Source organism: Thermoascus crustaceus (assembly GCF_041956765.1).
Source record: "Thermoascus crustaceus strain CBS 181.67 unplaced genomic scaffold VTN00scaffold_7, whole genome shotgun sequence".
Taxonomy (NCBI): domain Eukaryota; kingdom Fungi; phylum Ascomycota; class Eurotiomycetes; order Eurotiales; family Thermoascaceae; genus Thermoascus; species Thermoascus crustaceus.
This window is the reverse complement of record NW_027192533.1, coordinates 178,635-194,167: the sequence shown is the minus strand read 5'-3', so window position 1 is coordinate 194,167 and position 15,533 is coordinate 178,635. Positions and strand designations below refer to the sequence as shown.

Genomic DNA, 15,533 nt, shown 5'->3' with positions numbered 1-15,533 from the left:
CTCGCTTGGAAGTTTCAGCCGTCCGCAGGGGATAAATCGAGCTCAAACGCGAGATGCTCAACCATTATTATGATTCGAAAAAAAAGGTCAGAGTCAGATTACGCTAAAAATAGGGGTTAGCTCTTCTCTCATGACGAACTATGTACATATTACCTGTCTGCATTCCTGACCAGATTTAATATATCATTTTACATACCTACCCATTGCTCGTTTTTGCCTCGCGTTACGGACAGACATGAGGATAAATATCTATTATATTCAAGTATACCCTATACCTCTTCTATTCTCGTGATACCTAAACAATGAGAAGAGTTTTGTTGTTTATAGATCACGACAGGTGCAGAACGACGCCAGACACGGGGCATTCAATTGACAAAAGAGAATTCCAGATCCATCACGCGCCCTTCCCATGGACCTAATTTCCTTAAGTATAGATTTGATTCAGACATCAATGGGATGACACATATATAGATAAATACATATACATAAACGGTCTATACGTTCAAAATACTTTGAATGGGTAGAAAACGCTAACATACACGAAATCCATACATACAAACACCAAAAAAAGCTCATGACAATAACCTTACATATATATCCATTGCATTAATCAGAGACGCCCCATTTCATTCAATTCTTTCCTCGTTTTTCTCCTTTGACCATCTATTTTCAAGACTACTATAAAAAAGAATTTTTTAGCTCGTTTGGTGACTGATAAGTCGCGAGTCCGAACTATATCTAAGGTTTCCTTCGATATCCCATCCACCCACCCACATATAGAATAATAATATCAGCCAATGATATTAAGAAGATCCTTCCCCCTTTTCGTTTGTTTCAAATCAAATCAAACCACACACGATGTCTCCATTGCGCCTTCCTTCCCCCGCCCGACTTCCACATTAGATATTATACGCCCAGACGTCGAGAAAGAGAAAATGCGAAGAAGGCTGCGCTGCGAAACAGAAATTACCCGAGGCAAATAAAAAGAGGTAATATGGTAGAATAGACAACATGAAAGAGAACGGAGTTGAAGGACTTCACAACGCCAATATGCAAATCGTGGCTGGAAAGAAAAAAGTCACAGCGGCAAAACTCATACAAGAGATGGAAGAAAGGGGGAAAGATCAAAGCGTAACTGGACGGAGAAAAAAAAGACATGGTGCGATTCTTTTGTTGGAGGTGCACTCTGCAGGCAGAATGGCTGATACTCATGAGATTCCTTTGGACAACGTGGAGACACATTTCATTTCTTTTTCTGGGGCATCTCCTTCAGAATGTCATCAAAGCTCATGTTGGGATTATGACGGCCAGCGGGCGTCTGGGGTGGCTCAACGGGCGAGACACCCACAGGCAATGGAAGGGCTTCGAGTCCAGGATTGATTGAAAGGCGATGATTATGCAGGCCCACACCTGGAGAGCCTGATCGTGGTATGACTGGGGGAGGCGTAAGCCCACCTGGGCCCACGAGAGGCGTCGGCTGCTGGTCAGAAGATGACCCGACAGACAGCGGAGCCGGGGGCGGAGATGAGAATGATGACGCATTATCATACCCATTATCCTCCGGCATGGGCATATCCACCATCTGACCGCTCTCAACCCACTGTTCGGCGACCTGCCAGCAATGGCTGCGACGGTAGATACCTTCCACACTGCTAGTAACAACATCGGAAGGTAGACTCACAACGCCTTGTCCGCCTGCAACACCAAACCAGCTGCGTCCCGTCTTGGGATCATTGTGAATCCAGGGAGCTCCGCCACGGGGCGCCACGGAAAGGAAGTATTCCACACCTTCGGTGTATCTTACATCAGGCACATCGACTACCAGCAAGGGCAGAGATTGAATGACAGCATATAGGAAGAGCCACTGCCCGCATCTGTTGTCAGCAATTTCATCGATGCACTTCCCATGGGCGCTGCGCCGTTCAAACTGCATGAAGTGCTCTATGAAGGGCGTTGGCTTCAAACTGTCGCGAGTGTAAGATCCCATGAGAATCTCGTTGATGTCTGCATCCTTGAGCCTCTTTGTACGCTCCTTGGCCTCCTTCTTAGGGTCCACTGGTTTCCTCCGGATCGACGAGAGACTCGGTATTTGGGGAATGTCAAACGGGATTGGCGGTTGTACAGGTGGTGTGCTTCGGTCATACTCGCTCATGATCATTCTCAGTGCTCGAGCCGTGGCCTCCTGTACATCAGTCGTCGCTTCGGCCTCGGAAGTTGCTGCCATGTCCACAGTCCGGGTGGTCAGAGCTGTTCTATCGACCAGCATGTCGTACAGATCCGCAAAATCATTGTACAGATCCTTTAACAGCAGTCTATTCAGACCACTCTCTTCGAAATCGTTCTTTTTCGATCCCGCCTTTGGGGGCCACGACCCATACTTCTGACGATAATACTGCATCGTAAACTTCCTGAAAGAGAGGAAGGCGGCCTTCCATGCCTTGAAACGCACAACCTTGCTTTCCGCTGACATGGTGGAATTGGCGATTCCCGAAAACATAGAAGGGAAATCAAAGTCTTCTAGTTTTCCCTTCAGGGTCTTCACTCGGTTGTCCAAGTCAATGAAGCCACGCTCAAGTCGTTGCCGGGTGACCGGGTTAATGAGTTCCCATTTCACACTTTTCAATGCCTTGATCTCCTCCAATTTGCCAACGCCATGGACAAAACCCTCGAGATAGAGTGGATAGTAACGCAGGCGCTCTCCCAGGACCATCGCTTCAATGGTCTTCTCGCGACTCTTCCTGACATCCCCAAGGTGCAGTTCATCGCAGTAATTTGCGAAGCTTGTTGTTGCTGTTTCACCGAAGTTCGAGCCATCCAGGTTGGAGAACTCAAAGTGTTGCAACAACCCTGCCACATCCCAGAATATCGAAAAAAGAGTCGGGTGCTGCGGCGTTGCAATCAGAGCCTGGCCCAGCAGGAACGCAAAGAGATTACGATACAACAGCAAGGTTTCGGCGTCTTCCGCAGACAAGTTGAATTGCTGGTCGGAGACATCACTGTTCAGAGGAATGGGAAGATAGAGGTGAAGTGGCTGAAGCTCGTCCGGATTATCATCTACCATGGCCATCCTTCCACTACCGGAGCTGTCATTATCATTATCCGGCCAGCGTTCTTGAGATACAGGAGAGGTTGGACTTGTGATGGAGAGGTTCCGTGTCGACTGTCGAAGGGCTTCGACTTTTGGATCGGAGCCTCGGGCTAGATAAGTCAACGATGGTGAGGCGGAGAAGATTGTAGAGTCAACCTTGAAGGACGGAGGTTTGTTGGTGATCTGGGGAAACAAATAAACGAACGTGTCCCCCTGCTCGTTCCATAGCTCTGGGATCTTTGAGGCCGTAAGCAATGATTGCTTCAATGGATGATGATATGAATTGCACGTACCAGTTCACCCCTCAGCAGAGGTCCAATGTCGTAAGGGACCTTCTGGTCTAAACCAGCAACCCATGCATTGGGCATCTGGTTGTTGGTGTTGTTGGCTCTGTTGTCCACAGAGCTCGCTCGCGATCTCCCAGGCATCCAGCTCCGTCTTTTGCTTGCCTTCGATTCGCTAGGTGTTCCGGGGCGTGGAATCGGTCCAGACCCTGACGGAGCTAGTCCTCCCGAACTGGACGGTCTGTTTCTGCCTCGACTCTGGGGTCTGCTGTCTGGGGAGTTGCCGGCGGTATCTGCCAGATCCTGATTGACAGCGAGTAAGGAAGGGGGAGGGGGAAGAGGCGAGTTTAAGTCTAGATCGTCTACAGCACCAGGGGTCTGCTGCACGGGCCGGGTCTCCGAGGACAGGACTTGGGGCGACGACACATGGCGGGTCGGTCGTGAATTGCTCCTCACCCTGTCCTGGCCAACGTGATCAGGCGTGGTCTTGAGGCGCGGGGATCCCGACGGGGACGTCGAAGAGGAGCCATTATCCTTTGCAGACCCAAGGGAGAAAAGGGAGGATATGCGTTTTGCCGATTTGGCCGGAGCGGACAACATCGTAGAGTGGGCTCTGCGACAAGTGAGTCCCTGGTAACAAAAGGACACGGGGGAATAGTGAGGGCAGGAACGTTACCATGTACAGCACTTGGACATCAAAAAAGGGGATCTCAGTTCACGCAGGTCTCAGATATCTTGACCTGCAGCGGGAATGGATCGGCGCCGGTGGCTGCAGAAAGGAGCGATGAATGGCGTACGGAGGAGAGAGGGAGGAAGATCCCACTGGTGGAAGGAGAGAATAAGAGAGCACTATTAAAAGACGCTGCTAGAGTCTAGAGAGACGCATTGACCGGAGAATTTGGTCAACAGGCTTCCGGTGGAGGCCGCCTGGAGGACTGACAGGCCAAGACAAAATGCGACTCGTACTGAGGCTTAGCCAAGGGATGGAGACCCAACGTAGATGGCGTCAGGACGAGGTGATGGCACTCGGGAGGAGTGGAAAGGTGAAAGGAGCTTGCAAGCAGGGAGAGAGGGACGCCCCGAGGGGCCACGAAAAAGAATGTAACGAACGAGAGGGAGTGGAGAGGGGGTCTGCTCATCAGCGGTCCACCGGCTGAAGGCTAGGAGGAGAGAGAATCGGGCTTCACGGAGGGTGTTGTTGACCCAAGCGACAGGAAGGACGAGCAGAGAAAAGAATTCTCCTCCTGCATACAGCTGCCCGGAAGCTCTGGCAAGCCATCTGGGTCTGGAGCCTGCTTTTCTTCTTTCCGTCTCTCGCTTCGTGCTCCATCTGTGATTCCATTCCATACAGTAACAATGTGGGGAGCAGGACCTGATGACGTGGGAAACGCCCCGACGCCGCGAGAACTAGCACGCCCCTAGCCCTTGACGCTCGACTGGAAGCGCTCGACTGCGGCTACATCGGACCCTAGCCGTCTACAGTCAAAGTAGACGACCAGGCATTCATGCTGTGTTGCGCCTCGCGATGTGTCCGGCCTGGCGCTAACGCGCGCCGTTTGTCTGCGTGCCGCCGGTACGGGCCTGTTTGCTCGCGACCGAGAGCTATGAATAGAAGCCCTCCCTATCCGTCCGCACTCCGAACTACTGCACTCCGTACGCACTGCTTGACAGGCGATCAGCGGCGCAGCCTTGCTTCTCCTCGTGCGCAGCATCATCTTTTCTAGAAAACTGACCGGTGGACTTTCATCTCGTCCGGCATACGTGTACAGTAAGCAACCCTGAAGTTCACTTTGCCCGTTGTCGAGCGGTCTTCCCTTCTCTGACCACAATGGCATGTCTCCTAGGTCATCATCCCAGATCACTCGTCGAGGTCAGCAGCGCTCGCACGCGACGCAATAATAAAAAAGAAGATGGCGGCTCCAGCCGCACCGGTTAGACCGAAAGACCATATCAATCTCTTCCGTGGCTGGCCAAACCCCGCGCTTCTTCCCGTCTCTGATCTCTCCAGAGCCTCCACGGTCGCACTCTCGACACCATCCATCTACGAACCCGGTCTGCAGTACGGGCCAGACGAAGGCTACCATCCTCTTCGCCAGCATGTGGCCAGGTGGCTGACCTCCTTTTACCATCCGCGTGAACCTGTCACTCAGGACCGCATCTGCATAACAGGCGGGGCCAGCCAGAATCTGGCATGCATCCTCCAGGTTTTCACCGACCCTGCTTTCACTCGAAACATCTGGATGGTGGCGCCCACGTACTATTTGGCATGTCGCATATTCGACGACGCGGGGTTCGCCGGCCGTCTTAGAGCCGTACCGGAGGATGAGGAGGGCATCGATATCAAATTCTTGGAACGAGGACTGAAGGAAACGGAAGAGAAGGCGATTGCGGAAGGGAAAAATGAGCCGGTACGGTAGGCTATCTATACTGGATGCCGCTGCATGTTCCCCTGCAGGTATCCTGTTCCACGTGCTATCCCCCCCTTCGGAAGACTGCCTGTGCAGATCGATGGATCCCTGGCGCCCGACTGACTGTCCTGTCCGAAGAAATATAAGCCACCGCGACCGTGGAGGAAGATATACAAATACGTCATCTACGCAACCCCTACTTTCGCAAACCCCTCGATGAAGGTCATGTCGTTGCGACGACGAGAACAGCTAGTGCGGCTTGCGCGACAGTATGACGCTCTGATTGTGACCGACGATGTCTACGATTTCCTTCAGTGGTCGTCTGCCCCTGACTCTGCGACCCCGTATCCGACCAAGGCGTATCTTCCGCGGGTCCTTGATATTGATGGCTACCTTGACGGTGGACCCCAAGATGAATGGGGCAACGTGATCAGCAACGGCAGCTTCAGCAAACTTCTCGGTCCCGGTGCCAGAACAGGGTGGGCTGAGAGTACTGAGAAGGTCGCATATGGCCTATCCCAAACGTATTACCCCATGCAATGCTATTTCTCTCAGCTATGACAACAGACCAGGAGCTGACTCGAGGTAAATGCAGTGGTTCTTCACGATCTGGCGGAGCCCCATCACAGCTGACGGCAACATTTGTCGATCAACTGCTGTCAACATCCATTCTCCAGAATCACATCGCAAATGTCCTGCAGCCAGCCTACGCTGAGCGATATCACCGCACAATGTCCGCGGTACGTGAGTATCTCCTTCCACTTGGTTTCACCCTCCCCTCGAAACCGCAGGAAATTGCGGGAGGTTATTTCATCTGGCTCAACCTGCCACGACCGCTGCTGGCGAACGACTTGGCACAACGTGCCATGGAGGAAGAGAACCTGAAGATTGCCAGTGGAGATCTATTTGAGGTATGCGGAGACACTACCAACGTCAACAACCGCTTCGACGACGGCGTGCGTATCTGCTTTTCATGGGAAGAAGCCTGCAAATTGGCGGAGGGAGTGCGACGACTCGCCCACGTAGCGCGCCGTGCCCTGATGGCGGCGGAGACGGGAAGGTACCAAAATTAGAGGGCGGGCGGTTCGACCCGTTCCGGCACCAGGTGTGCTGCGTAAGAAATCCGTGTTCGATCGTAGGATCAGATAGACGAGAAAGCAAGCTCCCAAAGAGGTCCATCCACCACCAGGGGTCAGGGACCATGGTTAGTGCGCAGACAGCACGATCGATCGAATGTAGCCGTAGCGCCAGATTGATGAAACTCTGGGCATGCCCGGGAACGTCGCCAGGGTGCACCGCAGGGTGCCACAAGCAGCCACCCCGCGATCTTGGCTGCCGTTTCATATCCGTCTAATATATTGTAGATGAGCAGTGTAAAGGCTGGGAATTACCTGCTATGGAGCATGAGCTGGCGGTTTGTCGTCGACTTGTCCTTCAGACACCAGCAGCCGGGTCTTCAGCACTCCTGACGGCATGGCCCCGAGCAATAGGGCAGTATGCTGGCTGAGCCTCGATCTTTTCAAGACGACTACAGAATTGAGATGGTTCTCTCAAACTGACTACTAGTCTTGTCGTGTCTCGAGTTCCTGGAGATGCACGTGCTGAACTGGTGTCCTGGGCGCTGTGACAGACCACAAAGCGACTCGAACAACTGTTCTTCGTCCGGAGATGTGGCACACGGAAAAGAGAGTACCACGATGGGACACTGCGTCCGTTTCAAGGTCGACTTTTTTGACGATCAAACATCAGTGCCAGCACTTGCATGCGGTTTTAACGCGGTCGAGAAATTAGGTCTATGGATCAAGGACCGAGAACCCCGGCAATACAGTCTCCGAACTCCACTGCCCCTGGTCTCTCCCCTGCTAGCCGGTGTCGTAAAAAGCTTGGCTCTCCGCGACCAGTAGCTACGGGACAATTGAGTGGATTTTCTCGATCGCCCGGGTATTTCGTGTCACTTAACTCCGTAGCTTGGGCCTGCTTGCGCAGCTTGCAACTCTGGCATCGATTGGTCATTGACTGAACGTTCTGGCGCTACGATGTCCTGGCTAATGCCGTCAACTTCGTTGTCTGGTTCAGATCCTCCCGGATGTGACTTTGGGCCAGGCAGAAAAACAAAACCGCCTTAGGGGCGATGTCCGAGTAATGGATGTCCATTGTCTGGGCATTCATGGTTAAGTTTTAATAGTTTCTTCCATATGACTCTCTCTAACCTACTCTTTACGAAGAACCCCATTGTTGGACGTGTTCCTCATTGCTCAAATACCAGATCTCTTCAATACCCACAAGCTAAAAGTCTTGGAAGTTGTTGTTCCCGCAACGCCGGGGCCAGTCTGCGAGGAATGCATCCCGCGTCCAGGACAACCGCTGGCCTTTCTTGGCTGCTATCCTCTATACATACTGGGTAGGAGGGAGAAGCCACAAGAAGAGGAATGGTGACGCTTTGCTCCACTGTATCAGGATGCAACAAGATCTTACAGGAGCCTATCATTCGCTCCAGCCACAGGACAACAAAGCATAGCGCCCCGTATAAACGCCTCTTGGGCTCTCGGCGCGTCTAAGAATGGCATTCCAACGGCCACGCGTAGGTTCCAGAAGAGCGAATTCCCAGGTCAAGATGCAGCTTAGCAGGTGGGTAATAGAAAGAAAAACAGAGGATGGCAACGACAAGAAAGGGAGGCGTGAGGCAGATCGCAAACAATGTGGCATCTTAGATATAAAGTCGAGCCCTGTGAAGCCCCTCCCTGGTAGAGTAGCAAGTAAACACCACACTGCACACTCACACCTGCACCCCAACCGACTCTGGTTGTAGGTGAAATCGACTTGATTGATTATCATTATAATTATTACGACCTGAGAAGATTCTGTACGGCATCGAGACCTCTGGCCTTGCGGCCCGTCCGATTTGTTTCATCAAGGCCCGGCCAGCAGATCCGGAGCTGCGCAAGCGTCCCGATAACCCAATCATCCGCCAGCACCCCTGCTCTCCTCTTGCACGCCGGCCGAAACTACTGTTAGATCCCTGAAAACAACGAGCCTCTAGACTTTGGTTTTCTGAGCTGGATCTCCGCTGGCTCCTGTGGAGCTGCAGCAACAGCGGTGCCGGAGAGGCCTCCAGCTTCGTCCTCCGCCTGAATTAAGGCTCGGGTGTGTCGCAGCTCCGAGGAATAGGGGCGAGACGGTTTCCTGCGAGCAACGCCTCCTTACGTATCGACGAGCTTATCTTGGGCGCAACGGCCCTCTGTTCAGCCTTTTTTTTTATCCCACCTCTTTCTTTGTGTTGCACCCTCATTCACTTTGCCATTGTGCAAACAGTCATTCTTTTGTTTCACGTTCGTTGACTAATTGTGTGGCCAGCACGCACCACTGGACATTGTCCTGGACAATTGCTTTGTTGCTGCGCTTTCCCCCACACAATAGGCAGCTAGACGGCACTTGTCTTCATCGCTGCTGCCCTCCTATTTAAATACAAAAAACAGACTTATTCCCCCCAACACTCGTTTTACACTCTTCTTCCTCTCATTTTGTGTCCTTTTGCACCGCTTTCATTTCTGCACCACAACCTACCATTCGCAGGTGGATCGATCCTTTCGCGTGACCAGCACTCTTCGTGCGTGAAACGGCAGCGCGAACAAACGGGAGTACAGTTGTCTTCAGTGCTGGTTGCTGGAGAGGGTCGCGTGGAGCTTTTAGTTTTTTGTTTTCAACAGATTTGCTTTTACAAATTCAATTTACAGAGTCTTATTTCTAGCCATCTTGATGATGGCGATCATGTCGCGTGCAGTGTTCTTTGTTGTGCATATCTTGCTGTTGCTGGGGCTGCAGGCCTTGTTTGTTGAGGCTGCGCCTACGCCACAGGCTGCTGATGCCTCCGCATCGAGCTTCTGGGTCGCCAATATCAAGCGTCAGGGAACTGTTCCATTCGGAAGCAATGGCTACCAGGTTTTCCGCAACGTCAAAGACTTTGGTGCCAAAGGTAAGATCCATGCCATCCACCTCCAGTACGCGAAATTGGTTTCTGACAGATGACCAGGTGATGGATCGACCGACGACACGGATGCCATTAACCAGGCCATCTCATCTGGGAATCGATGTGGTCAGAATTGCGACTCGTCCACTGTCACACCGGCCCTTGTTTACTTCCCTCCCGGGACATATGTCGTCTCAAAGCCCATTCTCCAGTATTACTACACGCAGATGGTCGGCGACGCTGTGAACCTTCCGGTCCTGAAGGCTTCCCCCCATTTCGCTGGAATGGCAGTTATCGATGCGGACCCGTACACCGACGAGGGACAGAACTGGTACACCAACCAGAACAACTTCTTCCGATCTGTGCGCAACTTCGTCATTGATTTGACTGCCATGCCCCAGGGCTCTGGTGCCGGTATCCACTGGCAGGTTGCACAGGCCACTAGCTTGCAGAACATCCGCTTTGAGATGGTCCGGGGGGGTGGTGATGCCAATAAACAGCAGGGTATCTTTATGGACAACGGATCCGGCGGTTTTATGACTGACCTGGTTTTCAATGGAGGAAACTACGGCATGTTCCTGGGCAACCAGCAGTTCACTACGCGTAATCTGACCTTCAATGGCTGCAACACAGCCATCTTTGTGAACTGGAACTGGGCCTGGACCTTCAAGTCTCTGGAGATCAACAACTGTGGCGTTGGCCTCAACATGACAAACTCCCCACAGAACCAGACCGTCGGGTCTGTTATGATCCTCGACAGCAAGCTGACAAACACCCCCACCGGAGTCGTCACTGCGTTTACTCAGAACAGCATCCCCAACGCTGGTGGTACCTTGGTCCTCGACAACGTGGACTTCAGCGGTTCTACCGTCGCTGTGGCTGGACTCGAGGGCAACACCGTCCTTGCGGGTGGCTCGGTTGTCTCTTCCTGGGTGCAAGGAAACACGTACACACCATCGGGTCTATCCCTTGACCTTGGCCTTGGCATTGGTCTGCGTGCTCGCGATGTTCGTCCTCGCCCTCGTGGTGTCTGTCGCGCTCCCCGCCCACGTCCCATCTCAGACTCTCCACCAGCATATGCTCCAGTGCCTGCTCCCGAGCCTCCAGCAGCAGCGCACAGCGCAGGGTCAGACGCTATCTCGTCTGCTAGCGTCCCCTCTGTAGCAGCGAACACTGTTGGGGCTGACAATGCTCCATCAGCTGGCATCCCAACTCCTGAGGTTCCTGCAGCAGCACCTACAGCTGGATCAAACACCGTTCCGGCTGCCGACATTCCTACTTCTGCGCCCTCTGTTGCAGCAAACACTGTTGGAACCTACAATGTTCCGCCCGCTGGTATGCCGACTCCTGCGCCCTCTGGAGTGGCACCCACCGTTGGATCAAACACTGTAGCGTCTGCTGCCGCCACTACCCAGGAGGCCCCTGTAGCAGCACACACTGCTGGGTCAGGCCTTCTCGGAGGTATCGGAATCTCTATTGGTCTTGGTCTTGGTCCATCGCCGACTGAGCCTACTTCTACTCGGTCTGGTGGGACCGGTCCTACTTGTGCTGCCACTGCTGTATCAAAGACTCGTGCCCAGAACGCGGTTTCCGCTCCCTCAAAGCCGGCCATCCTCAAGGACGCCCAAGGCAAGATCTTCGAGCGCTCTAAGCCCCTCTACGAAGGATACCCAGCCTCCGCATTCGTCAGTGTCAAGTCTGCTGGTGCCAAGGGTGATGGCTCGACCGATGACACCGCTGCCATTCAGAAGGTTCTGGACAACGCCAAGGAAGACCAGATCGTGTACTTTGACCACGGCGCATACCTGATTACTTCGACCATCAAGGTTCCCAAGAACATTAAGATCACCGGTGAGATCTGGCCTCTTCTGATGGCAACCGGCAAGGCCTTTTCCGACGAGAAGAACCCGATCCCTATGCTCCAGATTGGTCAGCCGGGCGATACTGGTTCCGTTGAGATCTCTGATCTGATTCTCGAGACCAAGGGTCCAGCCCCTGGAGCTATCTTGATGGAGTGGAATGTTGCACAGGCCTCCCAGGGGTCGGTGGGCATGTGGGATGTGCACTTCAGGATTGGCGGTAGCGCCGGCACCGAGTTGCAGAGTGACAAGTGCTCCAAGACCCCCAAGCAGACCACTACCCCCAACCCTGAATGTTATGGAGCGTTCATGCTGATGCGCATCACCGAGAAGGCCAACGCTTACATTGAGAACTGCTGGTTCTGGGTGGCCGACCACGAGCTTGACCGCCCTGACCACAACCAAATCAACATCTACAACGGTCGCGGTGTGCTCATCGAGAGCAACGGCCCTGTTTGGATGTACGGCACTGCTTCAGAGCACAACCAGCTTTACAACTACCAGATCGCCAACGCCAAGAACGTCTTCATGGGTTTGATCCAGACTGAGACTCCGTAAGTGTCCATGTCATGATTTTCTGCCAATAAATCACAACTGACAGTCAATCCAGGTACTACCAAGCCAACCCTGATGCTCTGGAGCCCTTCACCCCTCAGCCATCCTGGGGCGACCCCGAATTCTCATCCTGCAAGACTGATTCGTGCCGTAAGGCCTGGGGTCTGCGCGTCTTTGGCTCGTCTGATGTGTACGTCTATGGCGCTGGCCTGTACAGCTTCTTCCAGAACTATGGCCAGACCTGCCTGAACACCGAGTCCTGCCAGGAGAACATGGTCCAAGTAGACTGCTCCGACGTGCACATCTACGGCCTGAGCACTAAAGCTAGCACGAACATGGTGACATCGAGCGACGGCACAGGGCTAGTCCCGCAGATCGACAACCGGAGCAACTTCTGCTCGACGATCGCACTCTTCCAGCAGGCCTCTTGAATCTTGTCGAGGAAATTTTGCTAAACCTGTTAAGTTTTGACATTTTGAGCACGAAGCTTCCTACGTTCGTGCGATGTTGTAGACAAATCTTCTACCTTTGACCTTCACCGCTTTTAATTCATCAGTACATATTGGTGATCTTTGACTTCCCGCGTTTCGCAAAATGAGCTAGCTTCGTGTATCTTGGCGAAAAAAGCCTTTCGACAGATTCAGCGTGTTATCCATTGGGATTGTGGATTGGTCGGTTGGTCAGCGGTGGGTATACGAGCAGGGTCGTTGGAACCTCAAAGGGAGGCATCGTGATGCAAGCAAATGCATGCATGTAGATTAGTGCTCAGACTCATTACTCTGATAGAAAAAGTTAGGTAGCTTTTGATTGATGGTCCTGGACTTCATGTGAGAGCTGAGAACAGGATAGAATCAACCTTAGCAAGAGTTTGCGGTTGTCTGATAGTCCAATCAGTAACTTTGAAATTTCCAGTTTCCCCTTTCGGCGTCCATACACTGCTCACTGTGTAAATTCGGACAGGTAACAATGTGATCTAATTATCCATCTGGTTTACGTGTCAATACCAAGTTTTCTGAGCCGGAGTATTTCAGATAATATATGAATAGGGGATTCCTCTCTGTCCGACCACTCTAACCCTCTTGAATTGAAATTTCTACCCAAATCGGTCCGCACCGCCCGACTCTATCTATCTTATCTATCTATCTATCTATCTATCTTAACTAATGTACTAACTATGTATACAGTACTGCATGCACGGAATATATCATTATCCCAGTTGAATGAGAGGAAGGTCTAACTGTTAAACTGCCTGAATAGCATAGCAGTAACAGTAAGAATGAAAAAACAAATAAAGCAAGGGGTAAAGTTCACCAGCTCATGTTTTATATATATATATATATGTTTATTGTTATTGTTGTTGTTTATTTTTTTATTTTATTTGGAGGCGCTTCCTGACGACTCTGTGTTAATGTTCTTCTGCCCCACGAGCGTGTCGTAGTCTGGACGCGGGAGCTCGATGCATTCCGTTAGACGGCCGTAGGAGATTCCGCCGAGACGGGCCATGGGGCGGAGGACCTGCCAACACGTCAGTATTTATCCATATATAGCCTACAGCGTATATGCATGTATGAAAAAGAAGGAGAATGCTATGCTTACGTTCGGATCCAACAGGTTACGATCCTCATTGATCGCGTCCTCGCGGGCCCAGAACCTCACGCCCTCCACGATGGCCAGCACGGTCGTGGCCTTTCCGGGGACGGCCTTGCTGTAGAACTCGCGCGTCTCGACCAGCTTGCCCTCGACGGAGAAGATGGCCTCCTGGACACGGGGCGCTTTGACGATCACGGAGTCGGCCATGTGTAGACCTGTCAGGCCGAACTCGGAGACGCCGTAGGGGGCGTTGATGGACGCCGCGTTGGCGGCTTCGATGTAGTGCTCGGAGATGATGTTGATTACACCTGTGTCACCCTTTTAGTGTAGGAAGAAGGTTGTTTGGGGGAAGGGGGGTATACATTCACCACTCTCCATCAGGTTCTTCAGACTGTCTTTGGCGTTGGCCAGCCCGCTCGCGAAGCCGAAGATGAACAGTGGCGGGTCGTGTCCGATCATCTGGAAGAAGCTGAAGGGGGAGACGTTGGTGATTTGGCCTGTCCCGTCGTCAGTAGAAGGTATTTAACGACATACATCCACTATGTATATATATATATACATATATTCGATACTACTTACCATCCTTCGACCGCGTGCTGATAAACCCCACCGGCCGGGGAATAATGGCGCTGATGAGCAACTTGTAGTTGAACACGACGGGCCTCCCATCCTCGTAGGGGTCGATCTGGACGTGCTTCTTCTCCAGACAGGCACCGCCGTCGTTGGGGCCGTCGCCCAGCTTCCAGTCCGGGTTGCGCGTCTTGGTGAACCGAGGACCGACGTCGTCGCGCCAGTTGGGCCGCGAGGCCTCGACCTTCTTGAAGTCCGGGTGCGGGTTGCGCTTGACGTGGCGCTCGTCGTCGAGGGCGGTGGCGCCTTTGCCTGCTGCTGCCATTGTGGTTGATCTTTAGGAGGTATGTACCCAGGTACCTAGTGAGAGGTATATAGGTGTATATATATATATCTGGATGTGTAATGGGATGTTTTTTCTTGGAGAGGTGAACAACTTGGCAGAGCGGAAGCGGGCGGGGGTCCCGCGAGCGCGGGGTGATCGGACGGGACGGTGGGGGATCGGATAGGACGGAATATCCGCCGCAGTCTTGCAGATCGATCGAGTCGACAGATGTACAAAGTACCTACGTACACTGAAGAATCAGGATGGTCTATGCCTTATAGAAGAACTCTAGTAAATATACCTCTGGCAGGATCTCCTCCCGGCCGATATCCCGGCGGGTACGTTCCGATAGGCCGCTTGTACAGGTATCGCTCACTCCCGAGGTCCGATATTTGTCGGGATGATACGCAAAGTATATTCTAAAGATTTTTGCCGCAGGAGGAGCAGTCCTTTTTCTTGAATTTATACTTTTCACTGTGGTGCACTAATAGTTGTCTTCGCGGCCCGTTGTGCGGGGGAAAGCATCAATGCGTTGAAGCGAACGGACCATTGAATCTTGACTACAAAGATAAAGTCCTCTCGCCTAAAGAGGCTGTATGCTTATGCGGGTAGATATTTAAAATGTTTACTGTCTGCAAGACTTGTTCGAATAGAAACTTGGTGTTTCTCCGATTATGGTATGTATGTATATAATTCGAACCAGACAGGAATCTGACATTTTCGAAGAGTCCCCAAAGGGATATCGGTCTTCGAGCTGGTAGCTGCCCCATTTTTGCTCATGTTTATAATAAAAATGAAAGTCCGCATGGGCGGTTCGCTCTTGCTGTCAGGGTATAACCCCTGCCTAATCAATCGTCAAGGTCTCTACATACTCGTTAGCGCAGAAC

General features: G+C 52.3%; 4 protein-coding genes across 4 annotated transcripts; 2 read left to right on the top strand and 2 right to left on the bottom strand.

The window, feature by feature from the left end:
• Positions 1-1,243: 1,243 nt before the first annotated feature.
• Positions 1,244-3,972, bottom strand: VTN00DRAFT_9115 (uncharacterized protein; the record flags this gene model as incomplete). The annotated part of the gene is made up of 2 exons (XM_069436040.1): positions 1,244-3,325; positions 3,382-3,972. 2 exons carry the CDS (start codon positions 3,970-3,972, stop codon positions 1,244-1,246), a joined length of 2,673 nt encoding a protein of 890 aa, XP_069284700.1.
• A 1,310-nt stretch (positions 3,973-5,282) lies between these two features.
• On the top strand, positions 5,283-6,853 carry VTN00DRAFT_9114 (uncharacterized protein; the record flags this gene model as incomplete). Its single annotated transcript, XM_069436039.1, has 3 exons — positions 5,283-5,780; positions 5,919-6,304; positions 6,376-6,853. 3 exons carry the CDS (start codon positions 5,283-5,285, stop codon positions 6,851-6,853), a joined length of 1,362 nt encoding a protein of 453 aa, XP_069284699.1.
• A 2,695-nt stretch (positions 6,854-9,548) lies between these two features.
• Positions 9,549-12,592, top strand: VTN00DRAFT_9113 (uncharacterized protein; the record flags this gene model as incomplete). The annotated part of the gene is made up of 3 exons (XM_069436038.1): positions 9,549-9,753; positions 9,811-12,160; positions 12,217-12,592. 3 exons carry the CDS (start codon positions 9,549-9,551, stop codon positions 12,590-12,592), a joined length of 2,931 nt encoding a protein of 976 aa, XP_069284698.1.
• A 943-nt stretch (positions 12,593-13,535) lies between these two features.
• VTN00DRAFT_9112 (uncharacterized protein) lies at positions 13,536-14,646 on the bottom strand (the record flags this gene model as incomplete). The annotated part of the gene is made up of 4 exons (XM_069436037.1): positions 13,536-13,676; positions 13,758-14,059; positions 14,114-14,248; positions 14,331-14,646. The coding sequence occupies 4 exons, from the start codon at positions 14,644-14,646 to the stop codon at positions 13,536-13,538; spliced, it is 894 nt and encodes a 297-aa protein (XP_069284697.1).
• Between the last annotated feature and the right edge of the window lie 887 nt (positions 14,647-15,533).